General features: G+C 37.3%; 1 protein-coding gene across 1 annotated transcript in view; it reads left to right on the forward strand.

Annotated features, from left to right (window-relative positions):
- NVL (nuclear VCP like) overlaps nucleotides 1-16,586 on the forward strand; it is a gene marked incomplete at both ends in the record, with an annotated part of 28,673 nt that extends 12,087 nt beyond the window's left edge. Inside the window, 7 exons of the mRNA XM_010174522.2 lie at nucleotides 949-1,219; nucleotides 3,484-3,702; nucleotides 4,326-4,430; nucleotides 5,221-5,283; nucleotides 7,269-7,388; nucleotides 8,201-8,300; nucleotides 16,480-16,586. Of these exons, the coding sequence (XP_010172824.2) occupies nucleotides 949-1,219; nucleotides 3,484-3,702; nucleotides 4,326-4,430; nucleotides 5,221-5,283; nucleotides 7,269-7,388; nucleotides 8,201-8,300; nucleotides 16,480-16,586 (985 nt within the window). The remainder of the gene's footprint in view (nucleotides 1-948; nucleotides 1,220-3,483; nucleotides 3,703-4,325; nucleotides 4,431-5,220; nucleotides 5,284-7,268; nucleotides 7,389-8,200; nucleotides 8,301-16,479) is intronic.
- Between the last annotated feature and the right edge of the window lie 2,836 nt (nucleotides 16,587-19,422).

Genomic DNA, 19,422 nt, shown 5'->3' on the forward strand with positions numbered 1-19,422 from the left:
CCTTTTAAAAATATTTTCCCAAGGAAGTGCTGCTTTCAACAAGTTAATTTGATCCCCCTGCTCTTCGGCACCAGTATTTGTGCAGTGACATTGTCTTTTGTCTTTTTTTTTTTACTATTTATGTGGTTTTCAGTTGTCTTTGGCTTAAAAGAACAGCAGGAAGTCTTAGTGGATCTTGAAGGAGGTTTTTAAAGCTTTAGCCTTGATACAAAGTGAAAAAACTCCCATTAATAATAAAAAGTGTGAAGCATAGCACTTCACTGTCAGCTGTTTTGTATTAGTGATGGAACTGCATAGGTAGGTATAACTTCAGCTTTTGAATGAGGATGAATTAACACACAAGGTGAACACATAAGCTGTGTGTTGCCTGTTGGAAATTTTACTGGGGATGCAGGAAACAATCTGGAGTTATATTCCACTGACAGTGGTAGGGAAAAGATACCGAAGATTAAAAAAAGACAGAGCTCCTCATGCAGTTTGAGTTTGTTTGCTCATTGCAGAAGAGTTTGTCATGGTTGGTCTTCAATAAATAAATAAAAGTGGGTTGGAACAGACAATGCAGACTAAGGTTGTTAGAAATACAAGGTTAAATATTGCAATAGATAACTTGTGTGCATCTCTAGTACGCTCTGAGATCTACTGTGTCAGTTTTGAATCATAAACTTACATTTAAAGAATCTATAATATTTAGATTCAGCAAAACTAGCTTTTACCCACTGATTGATATTGCCTGGTTGATGGTGTTAAGAACTGAAAAGAAATATATAGCATAGTTTTGTGGGTTTCAGTGGTTCCTTCCTAGTTGAGTGAAGACTGTTCCCACTGTACCACTTCAGTTCATGTGGACTGAAAGAGACCTTAAATCAATGTTGGTTTTTTTCATATGAAAATTAAAAAAGCCACAGCTTCATCTTTATTTTGTTGTTCTTTTTCTCCCTGCTTGATTAGAATTCTCCAGACTTTGTGCCGAAAACTTAAGCTCCCAGAGTCCTTTGAATTTCGCCATTTAGCACGGCTGACTCCGGGTTATGTAGGTGCTGATCTGATGGCACTTTGTCGTGAAGCAGCTATGTGCACAGTGAACAGGGTCCTGATAAAATCTGAGAAGCAGAAAAGGAAACACATACACGCTGGAGGAAACACAGCTGAAGAAAGCATGGGAGTAGGAACAGACATCCTGGTGGAAGAGGACACCAAACAACTAGAACTTCCTCCTGAGGTACTTGTTCCTTGAAGCATGTGTCTCTAATATCTTAAGAATTGATCCATTTTATAGTTCTGGTAAGTCATTACTCATAAATCCTTAAATATCTATGGCCAATGTAATATTAAATTTAGATTTAGAAATATCACCTCCTAAGCCAGAAACTTAACTCCTGATGACCCATATAATGGATCTGAATAAGTGGCTCCCAAATCCCACACCTTCTAAAAATTATGTTAATGTTTTTTACGAGGTAGGGTTTTTCCCTTGGGTTTGTCATTGTCATTGTTTGTGTTGTATTGTTTTGTGTTCTGTCTCTCTTCAAAAGCCTATAGACTGTAAGGGAATTGTAAGAATATCAGAGTTTTCACCAAGCTGTTTGCTGTGCCCTCAGTGAAATATCTATTACGATGCCTGGGGCTCTTCCCTGACCTGGTATAGTTACAGTTAGCTAAAGTCTAGAACTGTTTATGCAGTCTATGTTTTCCTTCCAGCTATGTGACTACTTGGGGTGAATTCCACGTGGTGTCTAGTACCTACAGCAAGTTTAAGGAAGAGTTATCTATCCAGTAGAAAAGTTGAGTTAGCAATGTGACTGGAGCTGTAGAGAAAGTGCCTGTTAATGTGCAGTACAGCTGGAATTCTGTTGCAGAAAATAAATTTCCAGTGCCAGAATTATTATGTGGCCCAAGTAACCTGCTGTAGTCAGTGAACCAGAAAATCCTTATATAGAAATTATTGGCCCTGCTTCTCAAAATTTGAAGCATGCACGTGCCTTCATTATGTCTAGGCTTCCTAAAGATTTGTCTGGAGAAGTAAAATTAAGTGGTTTAAATCCACATTATACACAGACTGTGGTTTTAGAAGGACTGTCAAAGAAAACTGTTATTGTAATTAACGAAAACCAGTGTAAAAAGCTGCAGTAAGCCTTTGTATTAGAGTAACGTAATCACACTGCATACCTCCCAGTGTTTCCTGGGGCCTGCTGCAGCCAAAAGAAAGCGGGGCAGAGCAGATATTTGCAGCTTTTATCAACATCACCATGATCAAAGGGGTTATTGAGGATGAGGAAGTCTAATCCTAACAGAGCCATATTTTGATAGCTGGCAGGAGGTTGACATAGTCTAATCCAGGGTATTGTCATTAAAACCATTATATTATGTTTATAATGGAAAAATAAACCTACAAACCCTTTAAAAATCATTCACAGAATTCAAGTAAACAGACCTAGTGGTGTTGGCTATTTCAGAGTTTCTCTTAATGGTTCTGTTAAGAGGAGGAGGGAGGGCTTAAAAGGCGTATCAGCCACTATGAACACTTCTATTTCTTTGTTGTCCATTACAGAGCTGGCCTAGAAAGTGATGCTATTCCCATACACTGCTGTAGCAAAAATGTGGAAACTTAACAGTTTTTACAATCTTTTTTTTTCCTCCCTCTGTCTTATAATGAAGATCCTGGTATAGTTTTACTTTTGGCACAGTATCAATTTGCTTTGATACTGCCTTTCCGTGTTAGAACTGGGATATATTTATGTTATGAAGGTATAAAGTTCTTTGATCAAGTATTTTCTTGGGTAGTTTCCCCAATAAGGAACTGACTTGGGAAATTAAAACGTACCTGCCTGGGGTGCTGTGGTCTGCAAAATGGGACAGTGTCTCTATTCTGTTTGCCCAAACTTTATCAGGGCCTGGTTACAAAACTCAGCTTGAAGAAATGAGTTGATGACTGGTATGTTGATCGTCTGATATGTTAAATAAAAGTGTATAATCTAAAAATGTGTGTCTGTGTGTGTGTGTGAAGAGTTTTAAAGGTTTATATGTAACTGAATATTCCATAAACTGCTGAAATTGTACCGTTCAGCAGAGTTCACTTTTTCTTGAGAGCAATTTCTTATTAAAACTAGAAAGAATACATATAATTAATACATATTTTGGAAATTTCACCATGGAAAGAACTTTCTCCTAACCAGTGTGGGAGAAGCAGTAGGAAGAATTTGAAGACAAAATACATGTGCTAGCTCTGATTCTGTAGTATCTAAATCAAGATTGTAATCTGTCAGCTCAGTGTTTTCACAAGTGTTAAATGTGCCTAGTGCTTTCCTGGAACATTTTTATAATTAATGTTAACTTGTAATGTTATTTTACATATTTTATGTGTATTGTACATAATAATTTGTTTTATACTGATTAATATTATAGTTGTAGAAAGTATTGCTTAAATGCTTCTTAAAATCTAATTCGGTGCATAATCTTTTTCTCTCCCTTTCTGTGTACCCTAAGGATGAATTGCAGAGACTTTTGGATTTGCTGAAGAAGCAAGACTCCTTGCCTGAGGAGCAGCTGCAGAAGCTGTGCATTGAGATGAATGATTTTATTGTGGCACTGTCATCAGTGCAGCCGTCTGCCAAGAGAGAAGGCTTTGTCACAATTCCTGATGTGACATGGGCAGATATCGGAGCTCTGGAGGACGTTCGTGAGGAGCTGACTATGGCAATATTGGTATGTCTTAACCTTACTTTCAAAGACTGTTTTTTGCACTTCCTCCTATGCAGAAAGTAAACTATGCTTGTTTATTTTTCAATATTTATTTAAGGTGTAATGTGCTGCCCGTGAGTTCTAACGTGCTGCAAACCATAAATTTTGCAACATCTTCATTTAACATAGTCAGATTTCTGTAATTTGCTTTTACATTTGTTACAAGTCTGGTGCATGTGTTTAATATTTCACTTACTGTATTCATGCTTTCAGTTTTCAGTAGGTTCAGTATTGCTGAATCTTAAGTATTCTGTGTAAGTTTTGTAGCAATGAGCTTAGTTACGCAACTGCCACACAAAGAATTGGAGACCACTTAGCTGGAAGGTCGGGGGGATAGTTGACACTAACACCTTAAGATGAGAACTTGGGTAAATAAAATCTTTGCCTCTGAATAATGATACTTCTCCCATTTTGAGATACTTATCAATGTAAGGTAATAAGATGTTGATTGACTGTTTATTCTTTTAGCCTATAAAGAATTGGAATAAAGAACTTGCTTGTGAATTATCTTTCATCCAACTGTAACTGAAATTAAAAGTTTCATCTTAGTTTTTTGTCACAGATAACTATGAAAATTTCTTTTATAGGCACCTGTGCGCAACCCAGAGCAATTTAAAGCCCTGGGCCTGACTACTCCAGCTGGTGTCCTGCTTGCAGGGCCTCCTGGATGTGGCAAAACACTCTTAGCTAAGGTAATACATTTTCTAAACACGTTTAAAAATACTGGAGAACCTTCTTGAATGGAAGTTTTTGTAGGAATGACTGAGACTGGGTGATACTGCCAGAAGTTGGGCTTTTGCACCACTTCTCATCAGAAAATTAAGTTTGGGCCTGTATGCTAAAGTTATTTGTTTTTCTTGTCATGAAGTTACAGTTTTGCTTGAATTGAGAGGGAATTACTGCAAAACTTGAAGGAATGAAGTGGTTCAAGAAGAAAGTACAAGAGATGGGGGAAAAAACGCTATTAGATAACCACTTCTGTGGAATATTTCACTGTAACTAAATTATATATTTGGGAGTAGTTTACACTCATTTATATTTATGTATTTATTATATTTACCTTACTGGAAATACTTTTGTTTTCCTTCTTCTCAAGCATTTCAGTTCTTACGGCCTCCCCATGTAAATGCAAATAATCATGCAAGTTTACAGATTGTTGCTCATCTTTGTCTTCAAATGCTCTTATGCAGTTGAATATCTCTCCAACTCCCACTAATTATTGAGTCTTCTTCAGTTAATATGGGGGAGTGGGGTGGGCTGTGAATCTGGAGCACTGACATACTAAAGAGAGAAAACACCTTGCTAAATTCCCCACCCCACTGCCACTCTTCATTGCATATATTTGTACTGTTTTCTGTATTTTACAAACAGTTGATAACTATGTTGCTTCCCTTAAATTTGTTTATTGCTTCATGGACAGAACCAAAGAAAACATGAAAAATGTGTGGTTTATGTATACATCTGTCTTTCCCTTTTTGATAGGCTGTGGCAAATGAGTCTGGACTGAACTTCATATCTGTGAAAGGTCCTGAACTGCTAAATATGGTATGTACTAATCACTCTGCTTTTATTGTTTATGGAATTCTTATCCAAAGCGTGGGGCAAGCAAAATTCCTAATAATTACACAACTGATACTGGTGCAACTGAAGTTGCCTCATTTAACCTCTGCTTAAAGTTTTTAGCAGTGAAGTTGTTCATGTGAAAAGGAAAAAGCTGTCTGGGTAGTTGAAGTATTTATCTTGGTTTAAATTACCTGGCAGATGGAGCCTTCTTGACTGAAGTAGGATTTCTAAATGACCAGCTATGTGCATCATTGCTTTTATGTAGATGAGGAAAAAGAACAAAAATCAGGTATATGGTGAGGACAATTGGTGATCAGTAACTGGAAATCAGCAGCTTTCACTAAGCAAAATAAAATTTTCAGTTTTTGAGTTCAGTAATGTGTTTTGCTGGTCATTTTAGCTCCTTAGTGGAAGTTTGAAACCTTGGAAAGCAAAGTGATTTTTAAAGATTTTAAATACTAACAGATAAAAGTGCTGCAGCCTGAGTGTTTGAAGCACTGGACTTAAAAGTGTTGTGATATAACTTTGGTCCATTTTAGAGTAAAAGAATGTGTTGAGCTGAGCAAGGCAGCTGCAGCCCACATCTCAGAAATCACTCACCTGTTTATCAATAATGCAGAAGCTAAAACCAAAATATCAGATTTGATTCTTCTTTTCCCAAACTTTTTTTATATGCACTTGATACAAGCAGGAAGTGTAACTCGAAGTTAATAGGGAGCCTTGCTTCCTTGTGGAGTAAAGAGAAAATGTCTGACTGTGAGTCAGAGGCTGTGTTAAGACATAAAATCTATCAAAATGTATTTTGTTTGGAAAAAATAAAGTGTTTGAATTTACAAATTTGCAACCCCCAAACCCTGCAATTTGCCACTGAAAGTGAAATTCTATCTTACTCTTCAGATCCCTACCGCCAACCTCCCTGTCTTCAGGCAACGACTGTATGAACTTAAGTTGTTCACTGTGTTCAAATTGTTCACTGGGTTTGTTTATGAGCAGTTGAAGAACAAACAGGGTCCTTAGTGAAGATGGTATTTGTTAATTCTCATCAGCAGAATGATGGCAAGTTAGATTTATTCCCCAGAAAGTAGGAATTCTGTTGAACTCTGAATGCACTGCGAAATGTCCGAAGTGCGCTAGTGACAACTAGTTCCCCTGTAAATCTTGATCAGTAAGGAAACAGAAGAGGTAACAGCCTGTTACCAGAAGTAAACTAGTGGGGTGGTTTCACTTCTTGGGCTTACAGCCAAACACAGTTGCTCTCTTGCTGTCCCCCCCCAGGGAACAGGGGAGAGAAACAGAAGGGTAAAAGTAAGAAAACTTGTGAGTTGAGATAAAAACAATTTACTAATTGAAATTGAATAATAATGATAACAGAATATGCAAATGAGTGATGCACAGTGCAGTTGCTCTCCCCCTGCTGACTGATGCCCAGCCTGTGCCAGCCAGTGATCCCAGAGCAGAAACAGTCCTGAAACCAAAAGTGCAATCCCAGAAGAGTGAGCGTGAGCAATCCCCGAGAGAATATCCCCACTTTCTGGTCAACCCTGATTAATATACTGAACATGACATGATATGATATGATATGGAATATCTCATTGGCTTATCCAAATGCCAATTTTGGGTTTTGCTAATTCTTATGCTTTCCCCGGTCCCAGTCCTTTGTATTTGCAAAGTAGCAAAAAACACAGTGACCTTGGATGTCTAGCAGCAACTAAAACATTATCACCTTATCACCTAGTACCTTATCACCATTCTTCTCATAACAAATCCCATACTGAAACCAAAACACAGCTATTCTAGCTACTGAGAAGAAAGTTAACTCTATCCTAGTGAAACCAGGACAACTACTTAGCAGGTTGCACTTGTCCCTTGCAAAGCACCTCAAATAGTGTTTAAAACAGTTTTTTTTTTTTCCTTCCACAAAAATCTGTGTCTTACATTATTTTGTTGTGATTTGTTATTTGTTTTAGTATGTGGGTGAAAGTGAACGTGCTGTACGTCAGGTATTCCAGCGTGCAAGGAATTCAGCCCCTTGTGTTATATTTTTTGATGAAGTTGATGCTTTGTGCCCTCGGAGGTCTGACCGTGAAGTGAGTCCCTCTTAAAATATCTCCAGAAATAAATTATCTCACTTGCAGCTTTTGTGGCATTGTGCTGACAACAGAAGTACCTGGAAGAGAACTATGTTCAGTATCTCCCAAGAAAAACAAGCTGATAGGCTTTCTCATATTTAAGGAAAAATATGTTGGTCAAGTTTTATAAAGCTTAATGCTTTTTTTAGTGTCTGTGTATATATAGAAAATAATATCCAGAGAATGTGTGTATATCCACCACCTTGGCTGTGTAGAGCCATAGGAAAAGATGGAGTGCAGTTTACTATCACATTTAATTTATGGCCAAGTCCTGATACCTGCATGCAACTGTAAGACTTGCATGAAGTATGTATTGATTTGAATAATGTGAACTGGGTTATGAAGGTATTTGAGGCAGGAACGTCAGTGGAATGCATTAGATTTCAGAGCTATTCCACCCATGAAGTTACCCCAAACCTGAGTATGGAGAAGTTTTGGGTGTTCTTGTTGAGCTGGATTTGAGAATGATTAGCATAAATATCTGTATATACTTCTTTAAGCAAGTCCTTCATTTTTAATGAGAAATAAAAGGTTTGCCACATGTTAAAGTGTGCTGCAGGCATATAGGTAGCATGAATTTGAGGTGGAAACATGCTAAGAATATGATAGTAGAAATCCAGAATGCAGCTACATTGAAAGTGTGAAAAAGAAACTTTTTCTTTGGGTAGTATTTCAGGGAAGAGAGCTAGTAGTTCTTTGTTTCTTTTACTTTGAAATATTCACATTCCCACTGTGTCCTCAATTTTGTTGACAAATTTCTCCTTTTAAAGTCAGGAGCCAGTGTCCGAGTAGTTAACCAGTTACTCACAGAGATGGATGGTCTGGAGAATCGTCAGCAGGTTTTCATTATGGCTGCCACAAACAGGCCAGGTAAGGAGCCAAAAATTATAAACAAGAGAAATCAGACATCCTTGGTTCTCTTCTCATGAAATCACGTGTTCTTACACATTTGAATTCTGTAATCTTGTTCTGTACTTAAAATTATAGTGTCTCCTCAAATCCAAACCTTTTCTGATCAGTTAATCTGTTCCACATTCTTGTGACAGTGTGAGATGAAGCAACCTCTGTAAAATGTTTCTTAAATTAGCTCCTGATGCCATTGCTGTTAAATGATTTGAAAGACCTTTGACTTCACTGGACTTTGGATTATTTCCTTGGAACATAAAAGAACAAAAGAGAGCTAAAATATAAATTATACATATATTTTTGCTGCTTGCATTGATTTTCTATCCAAAGAAACCTTATGGGTCTCTGCCTTTTTTTTTTTGTTTGTGGGTTTGTTTTTTTTCTTGCCTTGAAGCATCTGTCTCATGTTAAATTATTTTTCCATTTGGTTATTTTTTTTCTTCCTGGCCTTCATGTTCTGAACTCAGTTCCCTCAGCCTGAAGTTACTGTGCTGTTCCCTCATGTGCTGTCAAGCTTTGATACTGACATTTTGATATTGCTCCCTTGCTGGCTCTTCAGTTTTTGTTAGCTTTTGCATTTCCTGCAGCACCTTCTTAGTTAACAGGCTAAACACTGACATCTGCTTCACAAACATCATGTGTTTTACAACCAACTTTCTGCCCTTTTTTTTTTTTTTTTTTTTTGTAATATGGAGAAGTGTTTGTGTTTTATGCATAACAAGAAACTTGACTCTTCTTGAATTTGAACTCTACCTAGATGCTGAGAGTTAGAAGTAAAGGAATTTGTGGTCACTATAGAGAGAAACATATGCATGAAGATGGAGCATTTCCTTGGTCATGAGCATTTTTTCTGAATATTGCAGCTGAAGTTAAATACATGTGAAAGCATACCTGGTGTAGCTACCAGAATTTTAGAAAGAACATTTGCACCTAGAGCACATACTTGGCTAGTTACTGGTAATGACAAGACACAGTTAGTTGTTTCATATCAGCATGTATTAAGTAAGGACAAGATGCAGAATTCTGATGAGGAATGACTTAACAGGGAAAATAGTAGCATAGCTACTTTGGATATAAATTGGAAGATGAGAAAATTAAAATACTTGAGGGATTGTTTGAGTCCTATAGACTAAGGAAAATTTGACCTGAAATAACCTAAAATAGGCAACTATGAGGTGGTTTTGGTTTTTTCCAGTGGCCAAAAGATTCAAAGATTTTGAGGAAAATTTTACTATCTCTTGAATTATTTGCACCATGACAGACTATCAAGCCTTTTACATGGTGAAGTATGAGCAGTAGATGCTTAAATCTCTCTCTGCTTGTAGAAATTCTTTGATTTAAAGTGGTAAGTTTTCCTGGCACAAGTTTGATGATTCTGACCTATCTGATCCAATGTAGAAAAGAGAATCTATATATAGAGAATCTATATATAGATACAGTTGGACATACCAAGGTTGTTAGTACTGGTGTTACCACGTTGCCTTAGGAAAGCGATCTCTCGCTGAGTTAGTTATGCTAGTGCAAATATTTATATCAAGCAGCCTTGTTTGTTAGGGCATTGTCTAATTGCTGATGACAGTAGCCTCATTGTTATCTCTGACTGGTGGCTTGGGGTGTGAATTCCAACGCTTTTGGAGCTGAGGAAACATCCAGCTTGATTTCGTGCAGTGCCACCTCAGGTGTGCCACAGGTGTCAATGGGGCAAATACTTTTAGGGCCAGTGTGTGTACGTGGCACTGTTCTGAGCTAATAATTCCTCTCCCAGAGGCAGCTGAGTGCAAGTTGTTTAGTAGCTCTACAAGGACCAGTTCAGAGTAAATGTTGCCCAGTTGTCAATTTCAGGATATGAACACTTGTGTGTGGCAGGTTTGTCCTAATTCCCAGCTTTGCTGGGTTTAGATTTACACTGATTCAGTACTTGCTTAGGGGGTCTCATTTTCATGCATATATGAAATAGACATCTGTGCAATCGTTAATCCATCCCTTTATAAGCTTTATACTGGATGCAGTTTTACCATTATGTTGGTATAAATACCTCTGTAATGGTTTGGGGATTTTTATTTTGCCTTATTCAGCTGCAGTGGTAGATGTCAGACACTGGAACAGGTTACCCAAGGAAGTTGTGGATGCCCCCTCCCTGGAAGTGTTGAAGGCCAGGCTGGATGAGGCTTTGAGCAACCCGATCTAGTGGAAGGTGTCCCTGCTGATGGCAGGGGGGTTGGAACTAGATGATCTTTAAGGTCCCTTCCACTCCAAACCATTCGATGGAATCTATGAAATTCTATGAAACTATTTTACTATATTGGAGTAGTTAAAATGACAAAACTTTCCTGAGTAATGAGGGTTGAATTAATATTTAAGGGAAGCTGGGAAATTTGTAAGGCATGAACTCAGTGGTGATTTACTAGCCAGTGACATTAAGGTAAAAGTGAATTTGGGGTAAAAATGCCAAATTTAAAGGAAACGCAAAGGCAGGGATAACAAATATAATAATCAAATTTAAGGGTATAAATGTATCTGCAAATTCTGTAAATGGAAATGAATTGTATCTTGATAAAGGAATTGTTTTGCCAACATGAGAAAATATTTTTTTCTGAACAGGAAAGCTTGGCACATCCAACTTTTACTAGAGGAAGCAATTATCTGTGCAGTTTGGATAGGATGGATCTCTTGCTTCAGAAGGTGTGTGTACGAATAACGCTTTGGATAGGTTTAGGCTACAAACTTTTGCTGTGATATCTGCATCTGTCAGTATGAAGAAATACAGTTTGCAACTGATGCAGCTTTTATTAGAACAACTTTTACTAAAGTTGTGGTTAAATTGGGGAAACTGATTTTTCTCCTGTGTAGTTTATTCACCAGTTACAGGGCTTAGGAAGAGGCAGCATTCACAAAATTAAATTTTGCTGTTATGGTCTGGGTATTTAATAGGATCACACTGCAGGTAGGGAACAGTGAAGTCTGTGCTGGTAAAGCACTCTTACTGCCCTAAGAACAAAATGTCCAAGCAAAGACCCGTGGGAGAACCACAGCTTGTACTGGCAAGTATATTTAAATGATCCCTGCAAACAACAAAAGCTGTGGTGCCTGAAAAGCTCTTTTGCTTCTGACATTTGTGTGAAAGATTTTTCTGTTGTAGTTATATTGAAGAGAGGTGCTGGGAGGTTGTGTAATGTAAATCTAAATAATACATGTGTCCCAGCAGAGCTTTCTGAAATCTTCCACTGGGCCAGTATTGTGAAGTGTGAGAACTTGTATTTTTTTCATCTATGGTAGCATAACTTAATGGGAAAGAACATGGCTTTTCAAGATGCTTCTTTTTCAGAGTGGTTGCATGCATAGTAGGTAGCTCTTATAGTCGGTTGCTGTTACTGTTCATGACTGTTAGTGTATGTTGGCAGCAGTGCAGTCTCAGGAGCATCGTGCCAAAAGAGTCTGCTCTCATAAAAATATGATTGTTATAAAGAATAATAGTACCAGCGGGAGGATAGCAGTGGCTCAACTAGTTTTGGCATCAAGGTGTGTTCCTGGCACAGCTGTTCCAGTGAGGTGTTAGTGCCTGTGACAAGGTATTATTGTGAAATGGTGGTGTTTCATATACCCCCTGGCTGAAGACTGCCAAGTTATTTTTTCATAATAGCCTTTAAAGACTTGGAACACTCTAATTCCTGTTTTGCCAAAGGGCAGGCACAATAGATTGGTTCCTTTGTTTATCATATACAGTCTGCAAGTGGTAATTCTTATTCTGTTGGAGCTGAAATAAGTGTTTGATCTGTCCTTAAAAGCAGGATGTTTGAATGTTTTTTGCACTTACTAAATGACTTTGAAAGTCCTTTATAGATCTTTCTTGACTACTGCTAAATTAGCAGGGATGCAGTATTCCCAACTCGAATCTTTTTCCACCTAAATGCAGAACCAATGTCAAACTTTGTCTGAAGAGAATTAAACTTTTAAAGCACTCCATGTCATTAAAAAGAGAGAGAGGAAAAAAAAAAAGAGGCAGAAATGTCATGTCCTGTTAGAAACATCATGGGTCAGAATAATTATATTCTTTTTCAGTCTACTTCCTTCCCTAAATACTTAGCAAAGCCATCAAGCACTACTGTTAACTAAGGTCTGTAATTTTCCACAATTTTCTAGTTACTAGTATGAGTTTCAGTATTGAATACTGCTGCTTTCTGCTCTGTTCTTACTTCCCCAGGCTTTGAACATTTATAAAGTCTTTAGAGAAATGCTGAGGAAAAAGCATCAGGAGCACTTACCATGAAATCTAAGGAACTGTATGTAACCTGTGGAAACAGACAAGAAATTGTCGAAACACAACAAACTGATAGTGATTTAAGCTTGACATAAATTGTGATGACGTCTTTGCTTTTATTTATGGTCTCTTTCTCTAGCTTTTTAAAATGAATTCTTGCAAAATTCCCCTTCTGCTGTTATCTTAGAGCATGGTCGTCTTTCAGTGAGTTCTGTTTTTCTTTAGCAAGTTTATATTAGTTTTCTAGAGCTACTCACCTGAACCACATGTTTTGAAACCCAGTAAAGAAATAATCTGCAGTGTCTGACAATAGCTACAGTTTTGGTTTGGGTTTTTTGTTTGTTATGTTTATACCTGTTTATACATGTTGCTGAATTAAAGGCAAGATAAGATCTAAGAAAAACACCTAATATTTGAGGCATCGAACGATTTCTTACGTGATAGTTCTAATTCACACAAGTTATATTTCTGCATTTCACCAGCCCTTGAATGTTATGTATCTTTCACAATAACTTTAGTGGAGTTCATTTGTTGTGTAGGAGTAAAGTTGTTAATTGCAGTGTTCATCTGGAGTCTCAGAGGACCTTTTAGAGCTTCTGAGCCTACGTTCAAGAACATCACGAATGTGAGGACTTAGATCTTGTATACTTCAAATATAATTTCAAAAGCTGCAGTGAGTATAGGAGAACTTTGATAGACTCAGCAAAATAGTCATTGTTGCTGGTGTGCACTGAATTTTTGTAAACTTTATTGTACAGTTGAGATAAGACATGAATAATCAACTGGAAATGAATGTGAGACTAACATTTTATTATATGGCAATAGAATGTCACATTATAGGGATTCTTGCAAAGATACTTCCAATAGAATTTAATGAAGAGAAAATTTTGCAGCAGTTTGGAGAGCAGTGTAGCAAACTGAAATATTACATAATTCTCTGAATATTACATAATTCTGCCTGTTTTAACCTTTTAAAGGCAAAGCAAGGGATAGATGTATTCTTATTTCCATTTTACATAATTTTGCCAGATTTTTTGGAAAATGGTACTACTGCCTTCTAAAGACATACTCAAGGCCATTGACTACGTCAGAAAACCGAGAGGGAATGATTAACTAGACATTTCTCTTAATAGAAGTGTATTATCCCTGTGAGACAACTGCTTGGAAAAAAGTGCTGTGTGTTACCACATTTCCTTGTTTCACTTTCAAACTTGAGAGAGAATAATAGGCTTTGAAAGAGGTATCTGTGATAACTGCCTTAATTTCGTTAAAATGTTAAATGTATCTAAAATTAGTTGACTCTGTTCTGTTTAGATAAGTTTTGAAATAAATATGAAGAGAACCTTATGATTTATCAGGATGGAATGCTTTGAAATTCCTAAAAGGGGGGAGTATTACTAAATTATTTAAACAGATATGAAGTGCATCTAATGAGTGAGTTTGACCAATGAGTAAATACTAATTTTCTGTGTTATGTGACTTAAATTTTCAAGAACTTCAGGCCCAGGTATGAACCAGCAGAGTGAAGTTAATTGACTGATAAGGAGGGGGGGAGTGTAGATCTGTGTTTTAAACTTTAATATGGTCTTCTCATTGTAAACCACCATTACTGCAGCTTATTGAGGGAGTATAAGCTGTGGTAGCTCTTTGAATGTGGGCAGTGTTATAATTTACGTGCAAATGGATGAATGCATCTTTAGACCGTATCGCTAACTCTGTATCGTTGGACAAATAGCATGGCAAGTGCCATGTTCTCAGCATGCAAAATGGAAACAGTATTTTCCATATCAAGCTTAATGTTTTTAAAGAGCTTTTGAACTTTAGAATGGGGAAGTTATCAAGTGGTGTTGTAATGCAGTCTCTATTGAGAGTATTTGTCATCTCATCTTAATAATGCAGCAAGACTTCGGTCCACAGAGACACAAAACCAGGAAAGTGCACTTGTGCCGACAGCAAGATAAAGTATCATATAGCACTGTGCACAGATGTATAAGAAAGATGTTTTTATCTGGGGCTGCCATGGCAGGGATTCTGTTTAACCCTTGTTTCCTCTGGTCTGGATAAATTAATACATAAAGTCCTTCCTTTTTTCTCACCATTCTCATTGCATTCACATTGGCTGATTTTTGCCTACATAGATGCTTCTGGCTGTGACTGCTGTATCTTGGAGGGAGAAATTGCTTTTGTCCAAGAAAAAGATAGTGAAGCAATTTTTAATGTATGCATCCCGTTCTACTTTTGTCCTTTTAGTACAGGTGAGAGAGTAACTTGAACAGAACTGTGCACATCGTTAAAAAGCGAATCAAGATTATGTTGTGGTAGGATCAGGGAGTTGGAGTGTTGATAAGAGTTAAGCAAACTTATTTCATTTGCAAAAAAGGGATAGCTGTGCTTCCATGCTCCTGTTTTGGGGTTTGGGTGGTGGTTTGGGGGTTTTTTTGTTTCATTTTTCTTTTTTCTTTTAAACGTCTGTATAGTAAGGATTAACAGCTTAACTTTTCCCAGTTCTTCACATTTAGTGTACATGAATGCATGTTAGCTACATTTTGTCAAGAGAATGTAGTGATTGTAAGGCTGTTGACAGCTTCATTTGGAGTCCTTGATAGTTTCCAGCTTAAGACTTAGGTGTAACTTTCAACTGTTACTTTTAGATGAGGTTCTTGTAATAGCTGCTTAACACATCTGTGTAACTTACAGACTTCAAATTGAGAACTCCGTTATACTAAAAGTACAGTTTCCTTTTATCTTCTGCATGTGCTTTGTGACTTTCTTGTTCACAGTACTGTAGTATGTAGGATATCATAGACTCATTTAGGTTTGAAAAAAAAAAAACCTTCTAAGATGATTGAGTCCAACCATTAACCTAACACTGCCAAGTCCACCACTAAACCATGTCCATAAGTGCCACATCTACCGGTCTTTTAAATACCTCCAGGGCTGGTGACTCAGTAAAATCCCTTGGTGAAACAGAGCGAGCAATACCATCAGTGTTCTTGGGAGATGGGGAAGTGGGGCATTGAGAAGCATTTGGAAACATCCAGACAGTTTGTGCTGAAATATGGACAGGAATTGAGGCCTTTCCATGGTTATATGCCCTGTTTATATCTCTTGTTATACCAACAGTCCCCAGTATTTATATCCTGACTTGCTGTTTGTGGAAGTTCAGTACTGAAGCCTGTGGTGCTAAAAGGCTGATAGACATTTCTAATAATTTGATTTGAATGGTTTTCTGGAAACATTTGTTGATGATTTTTTGTTTCTTACTTCTCCACACATAATAAAGTTTTGAGTTTCTAGTTCTTCTTGTGAAACAAATTCTATACTTTGCAGCTCTGTTTTGTGTTTTCATGGCTTTCCTAGTTTACTATTCAGAAGATTAATATGTAGTAGAAATGCAAATGACCAGTAAAATTAATTTTACATATGGGTGCTTATGATGGGCCCTGTGTACTTGTTATTCTTAATTTATCACTGTGCCTCTCAAGCAGATCTGCAATGGTTAATACGGGTAGAGTTCCTTCTAATAGAACTAACTTGTTATGAATTAATGTGGAATTCCTCACTTGATCGTGCTAGGTATGACAGTAAAAGTGTTCTCATACTGTATTGCCAAAGCTAGAGTTGCCTTCATTTATAAAGAGATTAAACTGGTATTTATGAGCCATCTTTGAGCAGATGCAGCGTAACTGTATTGGGTAATAGAGGCTCCTACTTGACAGAGACAAAACTATTTTAATCAGCTATTTTAATGCTCAGAGCTTCACATCATGGCACAAATGCTTCTTTGAATCTTGGTTCAAGTATGCATATATCCTTTCTCATGTGAACACTTTCCTAAGGTGGATGATTTTTTCTTTCTTTTTCTTTTTTTTCCCCCTCCCTAAGATATCATTGACCCAGCTATCCTGCGTCCTGGTAGACTGGATAAAACACTCTATGTGGGTTTGCCACCACCTGAAGATCGACTTGCTATTTTAAAGACCATCACTAAAGTGAGTATGTGGAAATAAATCTTGAAGCTTGGTGCAATCATTTAGTACAAATTAAATTTTACAGAGGATTACAGGATCCTATCTCATTAAATGCTTGTGGTCATAAAAATAAACCATCAGGCACGTCTACTGTCAAATTTGCTCCAAGACTGCAAGTGGTTGATAAGTCTTTTAAGGCAAACCTGTTAAAACTTAAAAGCTGCTGCCTTTATTGTCACAGTTTGAACAGATGTAATTAAAAGATTCCTATCTGCATGAGTAATGGGCCTAGAAGTGTTCTGTAAGCTTTTTTGGGGGGGATTCCCCACATTCATCAAAATTATTCACTAGCTCCAGCTGCATTTGCTCAACAGTAGTTGTGACACTTAGTTGCCTTTAGGATTAAAGGATGATAGATGTTGTAGGTCAAAATAAATGTGAAAATGTAAAATACTTGCCTTCCTGGGTCCTCCCTGTGGTTAATTAAACATTCTGACACTTGAGAGATTTGGATTATAGAATTCTGTTTGAATTTTTCTCAAAGTATGATACAGCAGTAATCAAGGCCTTAAAAAAAGAACATACAAAGCATTATGAATTACTTGGATATTTCTTACTTTTTCCAGTAGATCAGCATTGATTGTTAAGAGCAGATGTCCTGTAAGACTTTTTTTTTTTTTTTGAGCTGCAAAGGAGACCAAGTCTTCACTATAGAGAAAAGATAGTACTGTATTATGAAAAGTGTGGCAACAGTTATTTGGCAGATTTGTAGAAAAGATTATTCAGACTTGCATAAGCATAAAGTTGTGGTAAAGGCAACAGTTAATCCCGCAGGAGAATTCAGAAAGCAAGGGCTCATTCAAGCATGTCCTTTCATGCCAAAATAGTTGTTCAACAGTCAGACTCTCATCACATATTCAGGATATTAGACTTCCCGTAATTTGTTCCAAAAAATTACTTCATGGAGGTAAAAAAAAAAATCAGGTATGCTTCCATTTGCTATTAGCAGTAGAACAGCTTATTGTTCCTTAGTTTTATAAATATATTTCAGTTAAAAGTTTTTGCAACCCTGTCCTTAAAAACAGTTGCCTTTTAAAAGACCTAGAAAGAATTTGAGTGTAACATCTGTGAATCATTTTTCAAACATACTGTAAGGAATTAGGTTTTTTTATTTTATGAATTTATTTTTAAAGATAACTCAAAAGTGTTCTTTCAAAATTGGGCTTATGTGATTGTTCTGACTTAATACAAACAACCTTGATCTTCTGGAAGAAGTAGGTGGTGGGGGTCAGTCACTAGACTGTCTAAACAGAGCAGAAGGATTCTGGTACAGTTTACATCTGCTCTGTTTTTTAACATGTGAGTGTTGAGCCTTGCTCTCCCTCCCTAATTTTTGCTTGAGAATCTTCGGAGATTGTAACTCTCTCAAGTGCTCTCACTGTAACTAGTGGTGTAGGAAAACAGGGCAGCAGAGCTTGGCACAAGACTTCATGGGAAGGGAAGGCGGTATTAAACAAAACTGATTTCTCTCATATTCACTTGCTCACATTCTCACAGCCATGTACAGTCACCAAGATGAGTGCATCCAAGTGGTAGGGCCAGGATCACTTGTGTGCAGCACCAGTGATAAGGAACTCTTGTGTTGAGTCCTTACTTCATCTCTTGGCTTCCTCTTGACTGGCAGTGACAAACTAGTTGTTAAAGAGAGCTGTTTTCTAGATTCCCTTTAAGAATCAAACAGTTCAGAATCGAGTTTACTTCAGCTGCCATAAATCTTGGGCGAGGTTGCTGAAAAAGTGTCTTTGCTCCCTTCTTCTGGGAATCTTTGTGGCTACAGTTTATCTTCCTGTTGGGCTAACACCAAGAGGAGTGGCACCTGTGGTGTGGTAACCTTGTCATTAGCCTGTTATCAGAGCATATTTGTCTTCATCTTTGCTGTGGCCTTATCTGATTATGGGCCTTCTTGTGATATAAGCAACACATTGCGTGGTGTTTACCAGCTTGGTTCCTGTGGATCCTGTCCTTGGTTATCAGGGCATGTTGTTTTTGGAATGCCAGATACTTCTATGCGTATTTAATTCACACTAGTCTTAATATTTTGTTTACAAGTCTTTGTAGTGAATGAGGTGTTAAGTCTTTACTGTTTTTGGTTTTTTTTTCTCAGTTCTTAATTAAGAGGCCAGCAGAAATGCAGACACGCCCTTGAATGAGTCTTTTCCTTGCATGTTTCTGTGTTCATTCCTTGAGGAGGCTGGTGCTGTTCTCGCTTTACTAATCCTGCAGTCACCAGAGTTCTCGTAAAGCTAGACAGAGATTTGTATTTCTAGTGCTAAGAACAAGAAAAAGGTTGTTATTTTCTTTAAAAACGTATAGGAGTTATCTGCAAGAACATGGAATGTGGAGAGAGAAAAATATGTTAAATTAATTGAAATACCTTATTTTTTGTCAGACTTCATCTATGCATTCTAGGTAAGGAAACTTGAAAAATCTGTGTACAGGAACACTTGCTTAAATATGTGCTTAGGATTAGATAAAACAAAATACTTGGTGCAGATGTGAGTGGCTTCTGGGTGACGGTATGTATTCCCAGAAATCCCCAAGGAATAAACACACAGGATGTGGAAACTGAGAATCATTGCTGAGGAAAAACATGGATGGTTAAAAAGGCAGCATGGGGAGCAGAAAAAGGAGTTAGAGAGAGGAATGGGTTGTAAGGAAGACAGCCTAAAAGTAGGTTGAAGCTTTGTTGTGAAAATTGTATTTCAGTAAACTTGTACAAATCAGTCATTTTCAAATTGCATATTCATTATGCAAGAGAAACATAGAATATAGAATGGTCTGGGTTGGAAGGGACCTT

Source organism: Antrostomus carolinensis, unplaced genomic scaffold, assembly GCF_000700745.2.
Source record: "Antrostomus carolinensis isolate BGI_N321 unplaced genomic scaffold, ASM70074v2 scaffold22638, whole genome shotgun sequence".
In the NCBI taxonomy this organism is placed as follows: domain Eukaryota; kingdom Metazoa; phylum Chordata; class Aves; order Caprimulgiformes; family Caprimulgidae; genus Antrostomus; species Antrostomus carolinensis.